This window comes from Colobus angolensis, unplaced genomic scaffold (assembly GCF_000951035.1).
Source record: "Colobus angolensis palliatus isolate OR3802 unplaced genomic scaffold, Cang.pa_1.0 Scaffold9, whole genome shotgun sequence".
NCBI lineage: Eukaryota > Metazoa > Chordata > Mammalia > Primates > Cercopithecidae > Colobus > Colobus angolensis.
In genome coordinates, this window is record NW_012122931.1 from 12,278,628 (window position 1) to 12,297,460 (window position 18,833).

At 37.7% G+C, this 18,833-nt stretch overlaps 1 protein-coding gene across 2 annotated transcripts in view; it reads left to right on the plus strand.

The window, feature by feature from the left end:
* Nucleotides 1-18,833, plus strand: part of STRBP (spermatid perinuclear RNA binding protein) — a 62,585-nt gene that overhangs the window by 17,780 nt on the left and 25,972 nt on the right. For both annotated transcript variants that reach the window (XM_011931411.1, XM_011931410.1), the window contains 5 exons: nucleotides 6,019-6,110; nucleotides 6,637-6,732; nucleotides 7,878-7,989; nucleotides 8,654-8,751; nucleotides 8,963-9,074. In XM_011931411.1, the coding sequence (XP_011786801.1) occupies nucleotides 6,019-6,110; nucleotides 6,637-6,732; nucleotides 7,878-7,989; nucleotides 8,654-8,751; nucleotides 8,963-9,074 (510 nt within the window). The remainder of the gene's footprint in view (nucleotides 1-6,018; nucleotides 6,111-6,636; nucleotides 6,733-7,877; nucleotides 7,990-8,653; nucleotides 8,752-8,962; nucleotides 9,075-18,833) is intronic.

Genomic DNA, 18,833 nt, shown 5'->3' on the forward strand with positions numbered 1-18,833 from the left:
GAAAAAAAAAAAAAAAGGCATGGTTGAGAGCAGACAGAACCAGAGGACTAGGGCGTGAAACTTACTTCCTCAGAATTGTGCAGAATGGATCTAAGTACCTACTCCTTTCAAATCACAATTTACATTTTAAATTGCCATAATACAGAGTGAATCTCTTTGGTATTGTTTACTGTTTCATAGATAAGTTTCCTCCCATGTTGTCCGTCTTCTTTCTGTATTCTAACCCTTTACTTGAAGGCCCTGTAGAATAACTGTATCCCCATTACTACATGTTTCCTGCTAATGAAGGCATAGAAGCACAGATCTTGGTGTGCAGCAGTCTTTTGTTTGGCTTATTTTGTTGTTGTTGTTGTTGTTGTTGTTGGAGACAGTCTTGGTTTGTTGCCCAGGCTGGAGTGCAGTTGCATGATTTCAGCTCACTGTGACCTCTGCCTCCCGTGTTCAAGCAATTCTTGTGCCTCAGCCCCCTGGGTAGCTGGGAGTTTAGGCTCATGCCACCATGCCTGGCTAATTTTTTCTATTTTAGTAGAGACGAGGTTTTGCCATGTTGCCCAGACTGGCCTCGAATTCCTGAGCTCAGGCAGTTTGCCCGCCTCGGCCTCCCAAACTGCTACGATTACAGGTGTGAGTCAGCATGCCTGGCCTTGTTTGACTCTTAACTCCATTAGTTGCTATTGCTGTGTGACCCTAGGTAGGTTTCCTCATTTTAAAGTGTGGATTATAAATACCTTAGAAAGTTGTTTTAAGTGAGAGAATTTATGTAATGTGACTTATACAGTAACTGGAACAAAGCAGTTGCTCAGTAAATAGTAGTTGTCAACTTATTGAACCCACCTACTCAAACTGCCTTAACAGTGAAAATCATGTGCACATGGTGGGTCAGAAGAAGTCAACCCAAGCACAGTTAAACTCTTCAACACCCAGTGATGTGTAGTATTAGAATCAGTATACTGGTTTATGCAGTGCTAATGATAAAAACCTGGTATATTGTATCTTATAATTCAGGTGTCTTTTTGCCTGTCCTTTATCCTTAGCATCTCTAAGGGTACCTGATACATAGTAGATGATTTTTTAAAAAGCCCTATAAATCTGTTAAGTGAATTAACATAGTCAGCATATTGTCTGATTAAATAGGACTCTCCAGTGTGTAAGAAGTATTAATGGGCATCTCATAGCTCAAGTAATATATATTGAAGATTCATCTCTGTTAAGATATTTTTATAACCTACCATGTGATAAGCACTTCCTCATATATGATTTATTTTAAAAGCCCTCACACAGCCCTATGGGGTGGCTAATTGCCATTTTATAAATGAGGAAAATCTCACATTTTACCCAGCTCCCCTGACTAGTCTAGTATGCAGGCCACTTCCCATTATTGTCTAGGATTACTGCATGAGTGGTTAGGCTGATCTGGTCATTCTGAGCTTCACACAGAGTCTCAATTTCTTTTGTTGCTTGTGATTTTAAATTAGAAATATATTTGCTATTGAAGGGGGTGATAAATTATCTGCTTATTTATGATGCAATTTGAAACCAGGTGGATAAGGAAACTACAGAGACACTTGTGGCTTAGACTAAGACACACCTCTCTCCTCAGTACTGGGGCAGATTTTCAGGGACTCTCAGAGAAGTTGCCTCATAGTCCCTTCATATTGGTGCCAGTGCGAACTCGCTTTTCGTGGCAGAAATTCACTAGCATGTGTCTTGCTAGGATCGAGGCAGTAGGTTTTACAGCACAACCATCATAAGTGTGATGATTATGATGCAGCAGGCTTTATTTTCCTGCCTTCCCTAGTTTCTGGATCTATGTTATCCAGGGCAAACTTCTTTTTTTTTTCTTTTTCTGAGACAGAGTCTTGCTCTGTCGCCAGGCTGGAGTGGAGTGCAGTGGTGTGATTTCAGCTCACTGCAACATCCGCCTCCCGGGTTCAAGAGATTCTTCTGCCTCAGCCTCCTGAATAGCTGGGACTATAGGCACCGACCACCATGCCCAGCTAATTTTTATGTTTTCAGTAGAGATGGGGTTTCACCATGTTGGCCAGGATGGTCTCGTTCTCTTAACCTTGTGATCTGCCTGCATTGGCCTCCCAAAGTGCTGGGATTACAGGTGTGCGCCACTGTACCCGGTCAATCCAGGGCAAACTTTTAGGCACTGTCTTTCCAGTGGCAGACTGCCACTGAAGAAAAGCCATACCAAGTGACGTTAGTCACATAAATTAGGAGAACAGTGCTTTCTCTGTTCTACCTTATTGCTACCTTTACCTGTTTATATTATTATGTGCCCATGTTTTGCATGGACAGTGGCTTGGGACATGTCTTTTCTCCAGAAAGCGTCAAGGAATCGAGGGAGAAGGGGCTGCCAGGATATTCTTAGGCTAATTAGAAAATTCTGTCAGCATAGACTTGGTAGCTCCGTTTCATCCTGATTGTCAAGGAGCCCCTCATGATACTGAGCTCAATTATTTTAACTTTGAAGAGCCTGGGTTCCAGAGATATAACTCCTGTTTAATGTAATCATGTTTTGTTTTTTTGCCTGCCCCATCTCCAGGCTAGTGTTTTGTTAACAGGGATGGATAGCTAGCTTTGCATGTAAGGCGTTGAGAGAAACCAACCAACATTTCCTGTAGGATAGTGTGATTCTGGTCACTGATTTAACCTCTAACCAAATGAACATGGTTAGGCATAATAGACTTTCTAGTGCTTCCGTTGCCAGAATGTTGTATGTACCTTCATGCCCTGATGCTGGGTTACCGAGTAGTAGATTTTCTTAAAAGCTGTATTTCTGGCCGGGTGCGGTGGCTCACACCTGTAATCGCAGCACTTTGGGAGGCTGAGGCGGGCATATCACCTGAGGTCAGGAGTTTGAGACCAGTCTGGCCAACATGGTGAAACCCCGTCTCTACTAAAAATGCAAAAAATTAGCAGGGCATGGTGGCGCACCTGTAGTCCCAGCTATTTGGGAGGCCGAGGCACGAGAATTGCTTGAACCCAGGAGGCAGAGGTTGCAGTGAGCCAAGATCGCACCACTGCACTCCAGCGGGGAGACAAGAGTGAGATTCTGTGTCAAAAAAAAAAAAAAAAAACCCGCTATATTTCTTTGTTTTTGGCATTTTTGTCACCTTCCAACCCCTGCCTCCCATGCTCTTCCTTATCTGTTTCACTGGTCACTGTAGGAGATAATGAAATGGCTCACAGTTCTATTGTTTCTAATTAAGAACTCCAAGATGTGTTAGAAAAGTTTTGATCCTCCTCAAAATTTAAACGCCTACATTAAAGTTCAGAAATATTAAACTTGAGATTCTGCTACCAGGAGTAGCAGTGTTTTCCCAGCAGCAGCTTTGTGATTGCCAGATTAAATGAAGTTATTTTCACAGGAATGAAAACATACATAAAACTGTATATTATTAATTATATAAAGGAAACAGGCAATCTATGCTTATAGATAGCACTGTACTACTGTATGAATTTATATTGTTTTAATATTAAGAACTTTGAAAAAATAAAATGAGATGAATTATTATATCTCCTCTACTGTTTTCTACCTCCTGAATATTGAAGCCATTTTGGATCTTTTGATTTTCTGACTATCAGAGCATGAAGAAACATGGTCATTCTGATGGTGATGGTGCAAGTCTTCTGTTCAGTGCCTGTCCCTTTCATCTCTTTTTCGTAGAATCTGTTGTCTTCAAATGTTGACTGTCTGTAGCAAGCTGCTGTCTCAGTTTTCTAAAATAAGAGTTTGTGGTTACAATCTGACTTTGGGATGAAATAACTTATCAAAATATTTTTGCCATTGTCTCCCATTAAAAATATCTGTGTTACAATCAGAGTAAGATGCTGATTACAAGCTCTGATCCCTGGATGAAAGTATTAGAAAGTACAATAAGAATTTTGGCTTACCTTGCCTTTTCCTATCCTCTGCCTTACTTCCCTCTTCCATTGTCTCCCTCTTCCTGACATTCCTACTTGGTAAGATGATAGAATAAAATTTAGCTTGTCATAGTATTCATTTAAAAATTGACATCTTAAAAAATAAGATCCATACTGTTTATTGGGATTACATTACTTAGCAGTCAGTCAACCTTTGTCATATCTAACTTTTAAGAGATTCTAAACATTCATTTATAGTAGTTTGTTTTATCTGATATGTGAGCTTTACACAGATGCTTGTATTGACCACAGTTAAGCATTTTGACATAGAAACATTAAGCTGAGCTACTTGTGTATTTTGCATCACTATAAAGACAAAATTGAGCTATATCACCTATGAAATGAATACCCATGTTACATTTGTTTATATTTATAAATCAGAGTAATAATCCTTTTTGAGGCTTCCCATTTTATGAGTAAAAGGGAGTAATGAAACATTGTATTCTGATTTTGTTAGCAGTGGTTAATGGGAAACAATGCAAATAACTGGTGTGGAGCTCACCTGGTCAGAAAATAAGTGTGTGGCACTTCAGCATTTACAGTGTCATGGCCAGTAAAGAGAACCACAGTTCTTCCTTTAATAAATTTGTTTTCTATTGGCGTTATGCCTTTTTTAGTTAATGACATTTCATCAATTAGAATAAACATTGACTAGGTGTGATGGCTCACGTCTGTAGTCCCAGCATTTTGGGAGGCCAAGGCAGGCAGATTGCTTGAGTCCAGGAGTTCGAGACCAGCCTAGGTAACATAGTGAGATCCCATATCTACAAAAAAATTAGCTGGGCATGGTGGCACATGCCTGTAGTCCCAGCTACTCAGGAGGGTGAGGTGGGAGGATCACTCGAGCGTGGGAGGAGGAGGTTGCAGTGAGCTGAGATCATGCCAGTGCACTCCAGCCTGGGTGACAGAGGAAGAACCTGTCTCAAAAAAAGGAAAAAAACCCAACAACAAAATAAACATTGATTGCTGTAGTAGGATCCTCTGATAATTGAAGGAATCAAAAAGTATCATTGTTCTTGCCTCCCATTTAGAAATACATACATTGTATTAGTTGGCCCACACAAATGCACTACCTCTATCCGATCTGTTACTGTCATGGCAATGCTGGGAAGAAGTGTTAGTGGGTTGTCTTATATTTAAGAGAATTCTTAAAGAGAATGGTAAATCTTAATTGTATTAAACAAAGAATTATTACTCAAGAAGCATTTGCATATTGTGTACATTTAAGTAATGTACCAACCCCCAAAATTTAAAAGCCCATTTTTCAGTAGCTTAGAGGAGATAAATTTGGCTGTCTAAACTGGAATTTCGTATCATATGACGTCTTCTCAAATATGTGTATTTGCTGCTTTGGGCCGTTTCATCCAACTAAGGCAAGCTGAATAGCCATAATTAAATAGTATTCTTTGTTGCTTTTTATTTTAAAAAGGCATATAAAACTTGAAACATAGTTCACTGTATTTTATATTTGTAATTTTAATAAGTTTGATTTAGAATGGGGAATTCCAAAGTGATACTTGAGTTCTCAATCATGGGGTGAAGTTTCTGTTAATGGTTATCTTGTTGAATGAGTTTAACTAGTGTAAAAAAATTGTCATCCTCAGTATATTCTCAGTATATCTCATTGATATGAGACATAATTGATTTCCAGTGTTCCTTAAAATTGGATAAAAAGAGATTTCTTCTGTTAAAAAAGTTGTTAATGCTATTGGTCCCAGATTTCCCTTCTTTACATCCTGCCAAAGGAAAAAGTGCTATGTACTTATTTTGTGCCCTGAGATGTTATACATGCTTAATAAGATCCCAGACTGTAAGTAGCAGCTGTCATTGATTTGTTTACAGAATGAATTTTTCATGCTTCATTGTATTTGTGCACAGAACTACTCTGATGACTCTTAACTTAAATAATAATCATAGTGCACATAATTTTTTTAAAAAGCAACACAGCCAAATCAGGAAATTTTCTGGGAGTCTTATTAGTTCACTCAAATGCTATTATTCTTTTTATTTTTTATTGTTTGATAATTTCATAGGAATCCCTTGGTCAAATTGTATCTGTCTCTCTTTATCCCATTTTACCGTTAGAAAATGTTTCGATGAAAGATCCTCCGGACTTATTGGACAGGCAGAAATGCCTGAACGCCTTGGCGTCTCTTCGACATGCCAAATGGTTTCAGGTTGGCTTTTTGTTACTATCTTATTGTTATTAAGCTTTGCACAAGTTTCATTTGGAACACCTGCCACTTAATTGGTTTCTGTGTACTACATAAAATGAGGGGGTGCTTTCTAGCTCATAGTGTTGTTGTTGGAGTAATTGAGTTAATTTAGATATGTGCCTAGTATAGCTTCTGTAGTTCATGATGTTTTATTATCATATAATTCTTTTTGGCCTAGTATTCTGAATTTCAGATGGTTTCTTATAAAATCAAACATGAGTGAGAAAAGATAAAGATTAAATTAGTTGGTTGCCTGGAGTGGGGTTGCCATGAGACTAAGAAATTAATTTTAATATTATGATCCTTTTATTTTAAAAATGTACCTTTTAAACCTCAATTTTACTACTTTTGATTAATTGGTTTTTTTTTTTTTGGTTTGCTTGATAACTGATGAATAATTTGCTACTTAGTATTCACTTGAAAGAACCTGCCCAAAATGAAGAATAGATCTCAATAGGGATATCTGGAATCATTTTGTTTGTTTTAGGCAAGGGCAAATGGATTAAAATCATGTGTAATTGTCCTCCGCATTCTGCGTGATTTGTGCAACAGAGTCCCCACATGGGCACCATTGAAAGGATGGGTAAGTACTTAAATATGGCTAACAGCAAATTTGGAAGCTGCAGCAGAGAAAATCCTGTAGAAATGAGATGTTACTTGAAAATGACTGTCTCCTAAGTTAGCTAAGGCATGCATTATGTATGTTTGCCATGAAAAAAAAAAAGCATCTTTTTAAATGAATCCTTCTTTTGTGCATATAACCTGCCTCTTCTACTTCGTTGTATTCATGTTACAGAGCTTGAAATATCTTTTTCTGACAAAAAGGTTTTATACCTTTTAGAAGTGAGTGTCTTCTTACACTGGTGGTTAATCACTTACTGTTCACCTGCTGCCCACAAAAGCCTCCTTGGCTGACCCATTTCTCTTTTGGTGCCCCCTTGCATTACCATGAAAATTACCCAATAGACCGGTATAAGGATCCTATACCTCTGTAGCTTTCTCTTTGAGTGGAGACATTTACAAATAAGTTCATGTTAGTAATTAAAATCAAGCAAACAGTACACTTAACCCCATATGGATATCATTTCTATATGTTGTAAAATTGACTTACTTGGAAATTATGCCTGCTCCAATCAAGACAACTTAAGAACATTATGAAACAATTTAAATAAAGCCATGAAAGATCATTTTATAAACGAATGTAGCAGTGATTACTTTGACAAAATATCATGAGTTCTTAGTTTATTGAATCTGGAGATTTGGTCCTTTGTTTGTTCTAATTGTAATACTTGAGACAGGCTGTCTGAAATGAAGTCTTATTATTATATTGAAATATTTGTGGTTTGTGTACTTCGTAAGTGGGAGATAGTGGGCTGGGTTTTGCACACTGGCTAGTTATTAGCTATTACTAACTTATGTGAGGGCTTGTTAAGTCTTTGTTAAATGAATTAGAGACCATAGTTTCTTTAGTGATCGTTTCTGGGTAAATAAATATAAAGTTTTTGTTACAAAAATGTCTTCTGAAGATACAATCTTAAAAATGCTTGATTTAAAAACTCTGCCCAGGGTAAAGGTTGATAATCATGGGGAAAATGTTAAGTGGGCCCTAAATATTAAATTGAATTGCACTCTTTGGCCTCCCTTGTAGATAGAAATGTTAGCTCACATTTAACTGGAATCCTTTTAACCCTTGGTGCATGTACTAATTTGTAATTTAATATCTTCTAGCCACTAGAACTTATATGTGAAAAGTCTATAGGTACTTGTAATAGACCTTTGGGCGCTGGGGAGGCCTTGAGACGAGTAATGGAGTGTTTGGCATCTGGAATACTACTTCCTGGTAAGGGTTTCAAACTCTGGAAGCAGAACAATCAGCAAATCTCAGTTTAGTTTATTTTTCTAAATATATGCCAAGTTTGTCCTCTACACAGGAAAATGTTGCATAGGAGTTCTTTTGCTTGGAATTTTGACAACTAGAATGCGTGTTGGAAAAGTGCTATAAAACTGTTTTTCAATAATTATAATTTGTATTTTATATGTACTAACATAAAGGGTACTAATAATATATTGTGTCTGCTTTGAATTTGCTTTACCTCGAACTCCGAATTTGAAATTGCAGATGTTTAGTTAACATGTATGAAGTTCATTCTGTTTGTAGTCTGGTTTTAAATTTGGAAGAATTAAATTTGGTCTTATTTTCCATATGTAATCCCTTTTAAGATTTGGGCTGATTCATTGTGCTGTTTGTAAATTCTCAGAGTAAGACTCAGTTTTGGCCTTAGATATACAATGACTTCCAGTATAAAATGAGGACATACAAGTGCTAACATGTTGAAAATGAGAGTGTGTCCTTTTTACTCCACTTAACTGAGCAGACTTTTAACTTAGTTCCTCAGTTTTGTTTTCATTTTCTCTTCATTCTCCCCAACTGTCTCTTTCTTGTTTCAGTTTACTGAATTCTAAATTCAGTTCTAAATGATACTTGTGTTTTTCCTTTGCCAAAGGTGGTCCTGGTCTTCATGATCCTTGTGAGCGAGACCCAACAGATGCTCTGAGCTATATGACCATCCAACAAAAAGAAGATATTACCCACAGTGCACAGGTAGAAGATTGAGCATGCCACTCTGACTTACTAGCGAGATAAAATAACTTGATTTTCTCAATTGTTGTGTTCGAACACTTTTTTCTTGTGTGTTGTTAGGGACTTCTGCTGTTATAATGTCAGAATTTATGAGTATCTTTTTAGCTAGATGTTCTAAGGGCTTTATGAATGGCTACTGAAATGTGATTAAATATAATGCTTTGTTCTTTAGCACGCACTCAGACTATCAGCCTTTGGCCAGATTTACAAAGTGCTGGAGATGGACCCCCTTCCATCTAGTAAGCCTTTTCAGAAGTATTCCTGGTCAGTTACTGATAAAGAAGGTGAGTATGGAAGTTTTTTATTAGGGTTGGGGGTTGGCACTGGTAGAGATGATCATGGGATGCATCTCTTTTTACAACTTGGGGAACTTAATAATTGTGCATCCAAATCATGTATAAGAAGCTTTCTTCCTGACTGATGTGGGTTGGCTGTGTCCCCACCCAAATCTCATGTTGAATTGTAGTTCCCGTAATCCCCAGAAGTTGTGGGACGGACCCGGTGGAAGGTAATTGAATCATGGAGGCGGTTACCTCCATGCTGTTCTTGTAATAGTGAGTGAGTTCTCACAGGATCTGATGGTTTTATAAGAGGCTTTTCCCCAACTTCACTCTGCACATCTGCCATTGTGTGAAGAAGGATGTGTTTGCTTCCCTTTCTGCCATGATTGTAAGTTTCCTGAGGCCTCTCCAGTTATGTGGAACTGTGAGTCCATTAAACCTCTTTCCTTTATAAATTGCCCAGTCACTGGTATGTCTTTATTAGTAGCATGAGAATGAACTAATATAGTAAATAGAACGGACTAATACACTGACTTTCTTCTCTTCTGTTCCCATCAGGTAACATCAGCTGATGTAACATAATCATGTTTTCTTATTAGTGACTAACTCATTTGGCTATGTTGACCAGATGCCATTACTGCATAGACTATCTTTTCAGAACCCCTGGTCTAAGGAGAATAAGTCAGCCATAAGCTAGGAGGAGACATTATCACGATCACTAATCAGTTTGATTATCTTTCTCATGCTTGAAAATGTTATCTAACGGTGAAGGAAAGAACAAAAATACAGGGGAGAAGAAAAGCGTATTGGAAAATTCAGGACTATCTTCCATTTGTATTAGTCTGTTGAATTCAGAGTTTCAGTGGAAAGAATGTAGCTTTTGGGGTCAGTATGACCTGGGTTCCAATCATAGCTCCACCACTTCCTAGTTTTAGGCCTTGAGCAATTAGCTTATCTCTCTCACTAGGGATACTGCCCTCTTTCTTATTTTATTGACTCTTGTCCGGTTAAAATGCCTGACTTAGTGCCTAGAGTACAGTGGATACTCAAATGTGAATCCACTTACTGCCTTCCTTAGGCCTCAAAAATATTTTTCCCCTCCCTTTCTCTCCTTTTAAACTAGAAAGTGGAATATTTAATACCAGATATTCTTCACCTGGAATGCAGCCTACCTCTAACAATGGAAATTATTCTACTTTTAGATATCACCAAAATAGTGCAGTTGCCCAGTCTGCTTATTTAGATGACAGAATTCCAGTGGGTCTGAAGACTTTCAGAGAGTCTACAAGATCAGAGCTGTTTAATAGTAATAATAATATTAAGAGTTCCCCCCCCCTTTTCACTTTCTTTCCTAAGTGTATAGTTTCCAGAGGCTACATGTGACATGTGATGAGATCATTGCTCTGATGGCTAATGGAATGTTTTCTTTTCTATATTCTTGTGTTTAAAATTGGTTTATTTTCAGTATGCTCAGTATTGACAGATATTACCCACAAAGCATAGCACTTTGGGTGCTCAATAATTTTTTGATAGTGTGAAGTACTCCTCAGCTAAAAAGTTTGAGAATCAGTGCCTCACTGTAAACTCCTCAGGGGAAAGAATCCTCCAGATTCTACCCTATGATTATTATAAACCAATGCTCAATGTAACTTGAGGAATGAAGGCCATTTTCTTCCAGCAGGTGCTTGCTTAGTGGTGAAGAAATTATTGAAAGGGATTTACATACCCATGTGACATCAAGCATTGTCTGTGGAACGATTGAATAAAAATGTTACAAATATATTTAGATGCTTATGATTAGTATCAGCAAATTTTATTTCAGTCACCAAATTCACAACCACTCTTTTGGTTTTATATTTTCCCCTTCACTGGATAGTAAAAGTATGTTTACTATTATGTGACTTAGTTTTTTTTTTAACTTTAAAGATCTTTCTCAAAAGTTTGGGAACTGCTGGTTTGTCAGTTGATAGCGTAAAATAGAACCAGACTACCCGTGTTCCTGTTCTGGTTCTGTCAAAGTTACATGGCTTGGGCAAGTCACTTGACCATTTTGTGCTTTGGCTATACAATGATCTCTCCAATACTTTCATGCTTTCAGCACCTAGCTTCCTGACATTCACGTTTAAACTTTGTTCCTGTTATTCTTGGTGATTTCCGTATGCATCTCAGATGATTTTTTTTTCAAGACTCTAATGTCTCAGTTCTGTGACTTCTTCTCTTACACATATTTTATCTTCTGCCTTACCTTGGTTACTTATGCTATGGACATAGCCTAGTTCTTGTCTTCATCAGTAACTGTACCTGTATTATTTCCGTAATTATGTTTTCAAGAATCCCACTTTTCAATCTCTTGTCATTACTGTGTCTCCTACCCTTATTTCAGTTCTGAAATCTTGTCATTGATTCCAGTACCTTTGCATAGTCCTTCATCCTCCTCGTGTTCTCTCTTCTGTCCTTACCGTGCTTGTACTACATGATCCTTGATTATCTCTCCCTAGCACATACCTTCACTTCCTTGATCCTCTGTTTCTGGAAAAATTCTAACTGTTTGAAATCCATCTCTCTACCTTCTCTGTGTCTGTACTGGGTTGTTCAACGTGGTTGGAGAACAGCCATCTTGACTGTTCTCCCTTTAAGTCAGTGACACTAATCTAATAGGGACTATTTGTGTTGCCAGGCAATCCTGTAAGTTTGAGACTTCTCCAGTTTCCTAGATAACTGTTTCACATTTTCTCACATTTCACACCTCCTTCTCTACCTCCTTACTCATCTGATGAGTTTGTTTGCTTCCGTTTTCTCAGATAAATAATTAAGAGATAACTTCTATATATTCTCATCACTGTCTCCAAGCCCCACTGCATCAACTCCTATCTTTGCTTTTCCCTCCCTTGCCTATGCAGAAACTGCCTTGCCTCTTAAGACTGACCTTTCTACTTATCCACTATATCACATCCCCTCTTGCCTACCAGTGGACATTATTCCAGAAATTATCTCTTCTCTCACCAGCGTCAGTTCCTCCCTGTCTACTGAATGCTTCTCATCAGCCTAAAAACCTGCTGCAGTGTCTCCCATCTGAAAGACAAAAGCCCAGCAAACTCTCCCTTCATTCCGTAGGTCCCGCAACAGAGTTGCGTTTCTTTCCTCTTTATAAGCAGCACTTTGGGAAAGAGCAGCCTTTTTCTCTTTTCTCCATTTCCTCAGTTTGAATTCTCATTGAACCTGTTCTAATCAAGTTTTCTTCCTCACCACTTGCATGAAGTATCCCTTGTGACCGTCACGTTACTGCATTCACTGGTTAGTTTTCAGTCCTCATCTTAGCCATTTTCAGCAACATTTGACACAGAGGAACACTTTTCTCTCCCATATTTATTTTATAATGAGATATAGTGCATATATAGAAAAGTACAAAAAATACAGTTTAAAAAATAATTATTTTTTTCAAACCCATAAAACCAGTGCCATGGTTAAGAAACAGAACTTTATCAGTGCCCCAGAAGCCATCCGTTTTATCCTTCTCATTACCTTCCTGTACGAAGAAGTACCATTTCTGACTTTCTGAAAATAAATCCATTTCCTAGATTTTCTTTACTAATTTTCCACCTGTGTATGCTTTCCTAAATAATTTGAGTTTGCCTGGAACTTTCCAGAAATGGGTCCTAGGTTTAATCTTTTGTAACTGGCTTCTTTCTCTTCAGCATTCTTTGGGATTAATTTATGTCGCTGCACATAGATATAGTTCATTTTAATAGGTATGTAGTATCCATTATGAATATACTACAGGTTACTCATTCTACTTTTGAAGGACATTTAGGTTCTTTAGTTTTGACAACCACCTGCCGTGTTGCCATGAGCATTCTTCTGCATGCCTCCTAAGGTATACACATAAACACCCTAGTAAATGGTTGCACATACCAATTTACACTCCCACCAGCAGTATATGAAAATTCCTGTTTCCCTGTATCCTCAACAACATTTGGTATTGCCACATTTTCTGAAATGAAATACCACTTTTCATTTGACTTCCACGTCATCAGCTTCCTTGGTTCTTCTAGCTCTGTTGCCATCTCCTCAGCTGTCTTTGTTCTTTCTCGTCTTCCTGACTTCTGAATGTTAAAGTGTCCTAGGGTTCAGTCCTCAGACCATTTCTCTTTATTTACACTGATGCTTTGGGGGACCTCATTTAGTCTCTTGTCTTCAAATTCCTTTTTATACTGAAGATTGTCCCAAATTAATACTTCCATCCTAGACTACCAGCTCTTGAACTCAGACCCAAATATCAAAATGCCTCCTCAGTATAGCTACATCATGTCCAGCAGTCATCTCAAACTTAAGATGTCTAAGATCTAAGCTCCTGCCTTTGCTCTCCCTTTGCTCTTCTCTTTCTATAGTTATCTCTGTCCCAGGCATTGGAAACTCTCTGTTTGCTCAGGCCCAGATTCTTCGAGTTGCCCTTGAATCCCCTCTTTCGTTCACCGATATCCCAAACGTCAGCAAATCCTTTTTGGTTTTAAAGTGTGTCCAGGCTGGGTGGTAGCTCACACCTGTAATCCCAGAACTTTGGGAGGCTGAAGTGGGCAGATCACTTGAGACCAGGAGTTCAAGATCAGCCTAGCCAACATGGCGAAACCCCATCTCTACTGAAAACATAAAAATTAGCTGGGCATGGTGGCATGTGCCTATAATCCCAGCTACACGGGAGGCTGAGGCAAGAGAATCGTTTGAATCCGGGAGGCAGAGGTTGCAGTGAGCCCAGATCATGCCACTACACTCCAGCCTTGGTGACAGAGTGAGACTCTATCTCAAAAAAAAAAAATAAAATAAAAATAGAATTTAGCTTCTTCACTGCTAACATCCTTATCTAAGCTGCCATCATCTCTTGCCTGGATTCTTGCAGTCACCTCCTGTCTGGTCTTTTTGCTTCTGTTCTTGCCCCTCTATCTGTTCTCCACAAAGAAGCAATTCTCTTTGTGGAGAACGCCACCCTCCCTTCAACGTTTTATCTTAAAATACTTGCATATTCATAGGTAGTTGTAAAGATGATAAGGAGAGGTCCCGTTTACCCTTCACCCAGTTTCTCTTGATGGCTATATCTATGTAAATTTATAGTACAATATCAAAACCAGGAAATTGACAGTGATACAATGCGTGTGTATAAGTTTTATGCCATTTGTTACATGTGTAGATTTCTGTAGCCACCACCACAATCAACATACAGAACTGTTCCAGCACCATTAAGATCTCCTTCATGCTGCCCCTTTATAGTCATACCCGCCTGTCTCTGCTCAGTCATCCCTAATCTAATCCCTGGAAACCACTAAGATTTATCTAGCGCCATAATTTTATCATTTCAGTGATTTTATATAAATGGAATTCTACAATAAGTGACCTTTTGCGATTTTTTTTTTTTTTTTTTTTTACACTCAGCATAATGCCCTTAGGGTCCATCCAGGTTGTTGTATGTGTCAATAGTTTGTACCTTCTTGTTCAGTAGTATTCCATGGTATGAATGAGCTAAAGAGTTTATTTAACTACTTACCCTATTGTAGGACATTTAGTTAGTTTCCAGTTTGGGCTTTTTACAGTTGAAGCTTCTATGAATACTCTCATATATATGTGTGTGTGTGTGTGTATGTATATATATATATATATAAAATTTATAAAACGTAGGTTTTTGTGGGCGAGTTGCAAAAACACAGGTATTTGTGTGTTAGATTTGCCACCAATTCTGTGTTTTGGCTTCAAGGTTATGCTGGCTTCATAAAGTGAGTTAGGACATGTGCCTTCTTTTTCTATTGTTTGGAAAAGTTTGCATAAATTTGATGTTAGTTTCTCCTTAACTGTTGGAAGAATTAATCAGGGAAGCCATTGGCATGTGTTTTCTTTGTGGAAATATTTTAAATTATGGATCTAATTCCCTTAATAAGCATAGGACTTCCATCTTCTTATGACAGTTTTGGTAAGCTGTGCTTTTCTAAGAATTTATCCATTTCACCTAAATTTTAAAATATTTTGGAATAAAGTAATTTATTTATTTATTTATTTATTTATTTTTTGAGACGGAGTCTTGCTCTGTCACCCAGGCTGGAGTGCAGTGGCCTGATCTCAGCTCACTGCAAGCTCTGCCTCCCGGGTTTACACCATTCTCCTGCCTCAACCTCCCGAGTAGCTGGGACTACAGGCGCCCGCCACCTCGCCTGGCTATTTTTTTTGTATTTTTTAGTAGAGACGGGGTTTCACTGTGTTAGCCAGGATGGTCTCGATCTCCTGACCTCGTGATCCGCCCGTCTCGGCCTCCCAAAGTGCTGGGATTACAGGCTTGAGCCACCGCGCCCGGCCTGGAATAAAGTAATTTATAAGATCCTCATTTTATTGTCTGTAGTATTTGTAGTAATGTCTTCTTTTATATATTTTGTACCTTGTTCTTTTTTGCTAATGACTCTCACCTAGGGGATTATTATTTTTATTAGTCTTTATAGGAAAATTAACTTTTGGCTTTGTTCATTGTCTTCTGTTGTATGTTTGTATTCTGTTTTATTGATTTATGCTCTTATCTGTAGTTTTCCTTCCTTATGACTTTCTTTGGGTTTAATTTGCTTCTCTTTAAACTTTATGAGGTGGATGAATACATCATTGATTTTTCAGCCTTTTATTGTATATACTATTAAGATGGTAAATTTTCCTTTAAGCACAGATTTACATACATCACATTCTTTGGACATTTGTATGTTTATTATCATTTAGTTAAAGCTATTTTTTACTTTTATTCCTAGTTTTTTCACCGATGGGGTATTTAGATGTCATTGCTTAATTTGCAGACAAATGAAGATTTTGTAGTTAACTCTTTTTTGAGTTTTTACTTATTCTGCTGTCATTGAAGAACATGTGTTGTATGATTTGTGTCCTTTGATTTTCTTGAGACCTATTTTATGGCCCAGCACATGGTCCTTTTTTGCTCTGAAAATGTATATTCTGCAGTTGAGGGTCATAATATTTTTTTCATGTTAGGTCATGTCAGGTCACTTGTTCATTGTGCTTTTCAAATGTTGTTATTAATTACTGAGAGAGCTCTGACAATTCCCATCTATTGTGGATTTGTCATTTCCCCTTCAGGCCTTCCAGTTTTTAGTTTATATTTTTCATTTATAGATTTTTGGCTCTGTTATAGTTTCAGATTTTCTGCCTGGAATTATTTTTAAGAAAGTTTGTTTTTGAAAGGTCCATCATCTGGGGCCATTTTGGGTCTGTTTCTATTGTGTGTGCTTTCTCTTGATTTTTTGATCATGATATCTTCATGTGCCTGGTTATTATGAAGCTGGATTTTTAAAATAAGCAATTGTAGATAATTTAAATTAGTGTAGAATAATGCTATCTTCCTCCAGGGAGGATTTATATTTGTTTCTGGGAGGTGGCTAATGGAATTGGCAGTCTTAGATCATTTCAGTGCAGTCAGGGATTAAGATAATTTGAAGCTGGGCTTTCATCCTTGTGAGAGTCACACTATTTCCAGTTCATCTTACTTCTAGTGTATAACATTTCAGAGGCCTGACCCAGAGTGTGGAGTGTTCACCAGCCCTTCTCTGCTTGGACCTTGAACTTAGTTTTGGACTCCTTGAGACCTGGGAGTTTGTTGACATTACTCTCTTCAGTTCTTAGTGACCTCTTCTGGATTTGGAAGATGCCCCTAGGTTGTAACCCCCAATGCAGAGAATTTCTTTCACCTCCCATATCTTTTTTTTTTTTTTTTTTTAATTAAAACATGGCTTGGCAATGTTGCCCAGGCTGGAGTCCAGTGGCTATTTGCAGGTGCAGTCATTAAACCACTTTAGCCTCAAACTCCTGGACTCAATGAATCCTTCTGCCTCAGCCTCCTGAGTGGCTGGGACTACAGGCATGTGGCACCGTACCAGGCTCACCTCCCATATCTTGATTTTAAAATTCTTCATTGTCCAGGAACAGATGTTTATTGTTTGTTTTGTCCAGTTTTTCTAATTGTGCTAGTCAGGAAGCCTTTTTGGACTTATTTACTCTCTCATACTGGAAGTGGATCCTTGATATTTTATCAATTAATGGCACCGAAGTTTGAGAACTACTGCTTGGCTCTTCTCACCTACTGCTAGCACCCTCTCCTTGTTCCTTTCACTCCAACCGCTTAGGCCTTTGTATCATTTCTTAGCATGTTTCTGCCTTAAGACTTTTTTAATTGCTGTTTGTTTTTCTCTGCCTGGGACTCTTTCTCCAAACGGCTGAATAGTTCACTCTTTTACTTTCTCAGGTCTTCATCAAAAGGTCTCCTCATTAGTGATACCTTTCTGATGCGCATGACATATAAATTGTTCTCCATTACACTCACTACCATAGTATATGTTGTAATTAGTTTTGGACAGTATATGTAAGCTCTTTGAGAAAAGGGAGATTATTTTGTTACTTACTGTGTGTCTAGTGCCTAAAATTGTCTTGCACATAGTAAATGCTCAATTAATATTTATTGTTTATTGTTGAATATGTGAATGAATTTATAATGGGGACAATAAAGGTAATGGCTTCATGAGAGTCCTCATGAGGATTAAATAAGTTAATACCTGTAAGATGTTAACAGTGTCAGGCATATGGTAAATATGAAAATATTATTTTAAAACATTGTTGCCTCAGAAACGATCACTTCTCATTACTAGATATTGTAAAGGTTGAAAACTACCTGCTTTTTGTAAAGCAAGCCCGTTTTTCTCCTTAGGTTGCTGTTATGATTGGCCCCACATTTTGCAGCCCTTTTCCAGTGGCTGGAATGATAGAATGAAGCTTTATCCATGGAACTCTGTGTAGCTGGAGGATTTAGAGAAGAGATCTGTGCATTTAAGCTAGTTTGTGATGTCCAGGCAATCAAGGAACTGCTTTTAATGTAACTTAATGAGCAGAAGAGTGAATAGACATAGTTCTTTTTTAACTTTTATCTCTTAAAGACTGCATTCTGGGAGACTGGCATACTCATAGTTTTATATAATGCAAATGAAATATAATACTCAGCCAGTGTTGCCTTCTGTTGAAGAGAACATCAAGATTGATTGACCTGAGTGGTAAATATTGACCCAAGCAAATGCTGAAGTCAGTGTTTACCTCAAGGGAGAATAAATCTTGATCAGAAAATACATAATCTCATTATTATTATAGGCTTTCACTAGAAGAATCTGGAAATCTTGTGGTATGAGTATCTTGAGCATAATTTTCCTTAGGAAAAACAACTAACTTTTAAAGTGAAGACATAAAGAGATCTTTAAATTACTTGGATAGGTTGATGAACTTTTCTCTAATAATTTTTAACTTGGACGGCAAAGCTCCTGCCTTTTGTGACAGCATTATAAACTGGTGGCTGCTTTATCCAAGAAACTGATTATTAATCAGTTCGGTTAGTTTTTGCTCAGTGCCCATTATGTTGCTTCTAAGTCTTGTGTTAAGGTAGTTTGTAAGATACAAGACAAGGAGAAAATATCTTTGACCTTCAAAGAGCACTGAAGACACACAAGAAATATGAAATAGACAATGATACAATACTTTACTTTTCTGATACCATAAAAACTCCTTGATATGAGAGAACATTTTTATAGAGGAGGTGAACTGTAAATACAGTTTTGAATAGGATTTGAAGAGGCAGAAGGATATTTTATTTTTTTTATTTTTTATTTTTTTATTATTATTATACTTTAAGTTCTAGGGTACATGTGCATAATATGCAGGTTTGTTACATATGTATACTTGTGCCATGTTGGT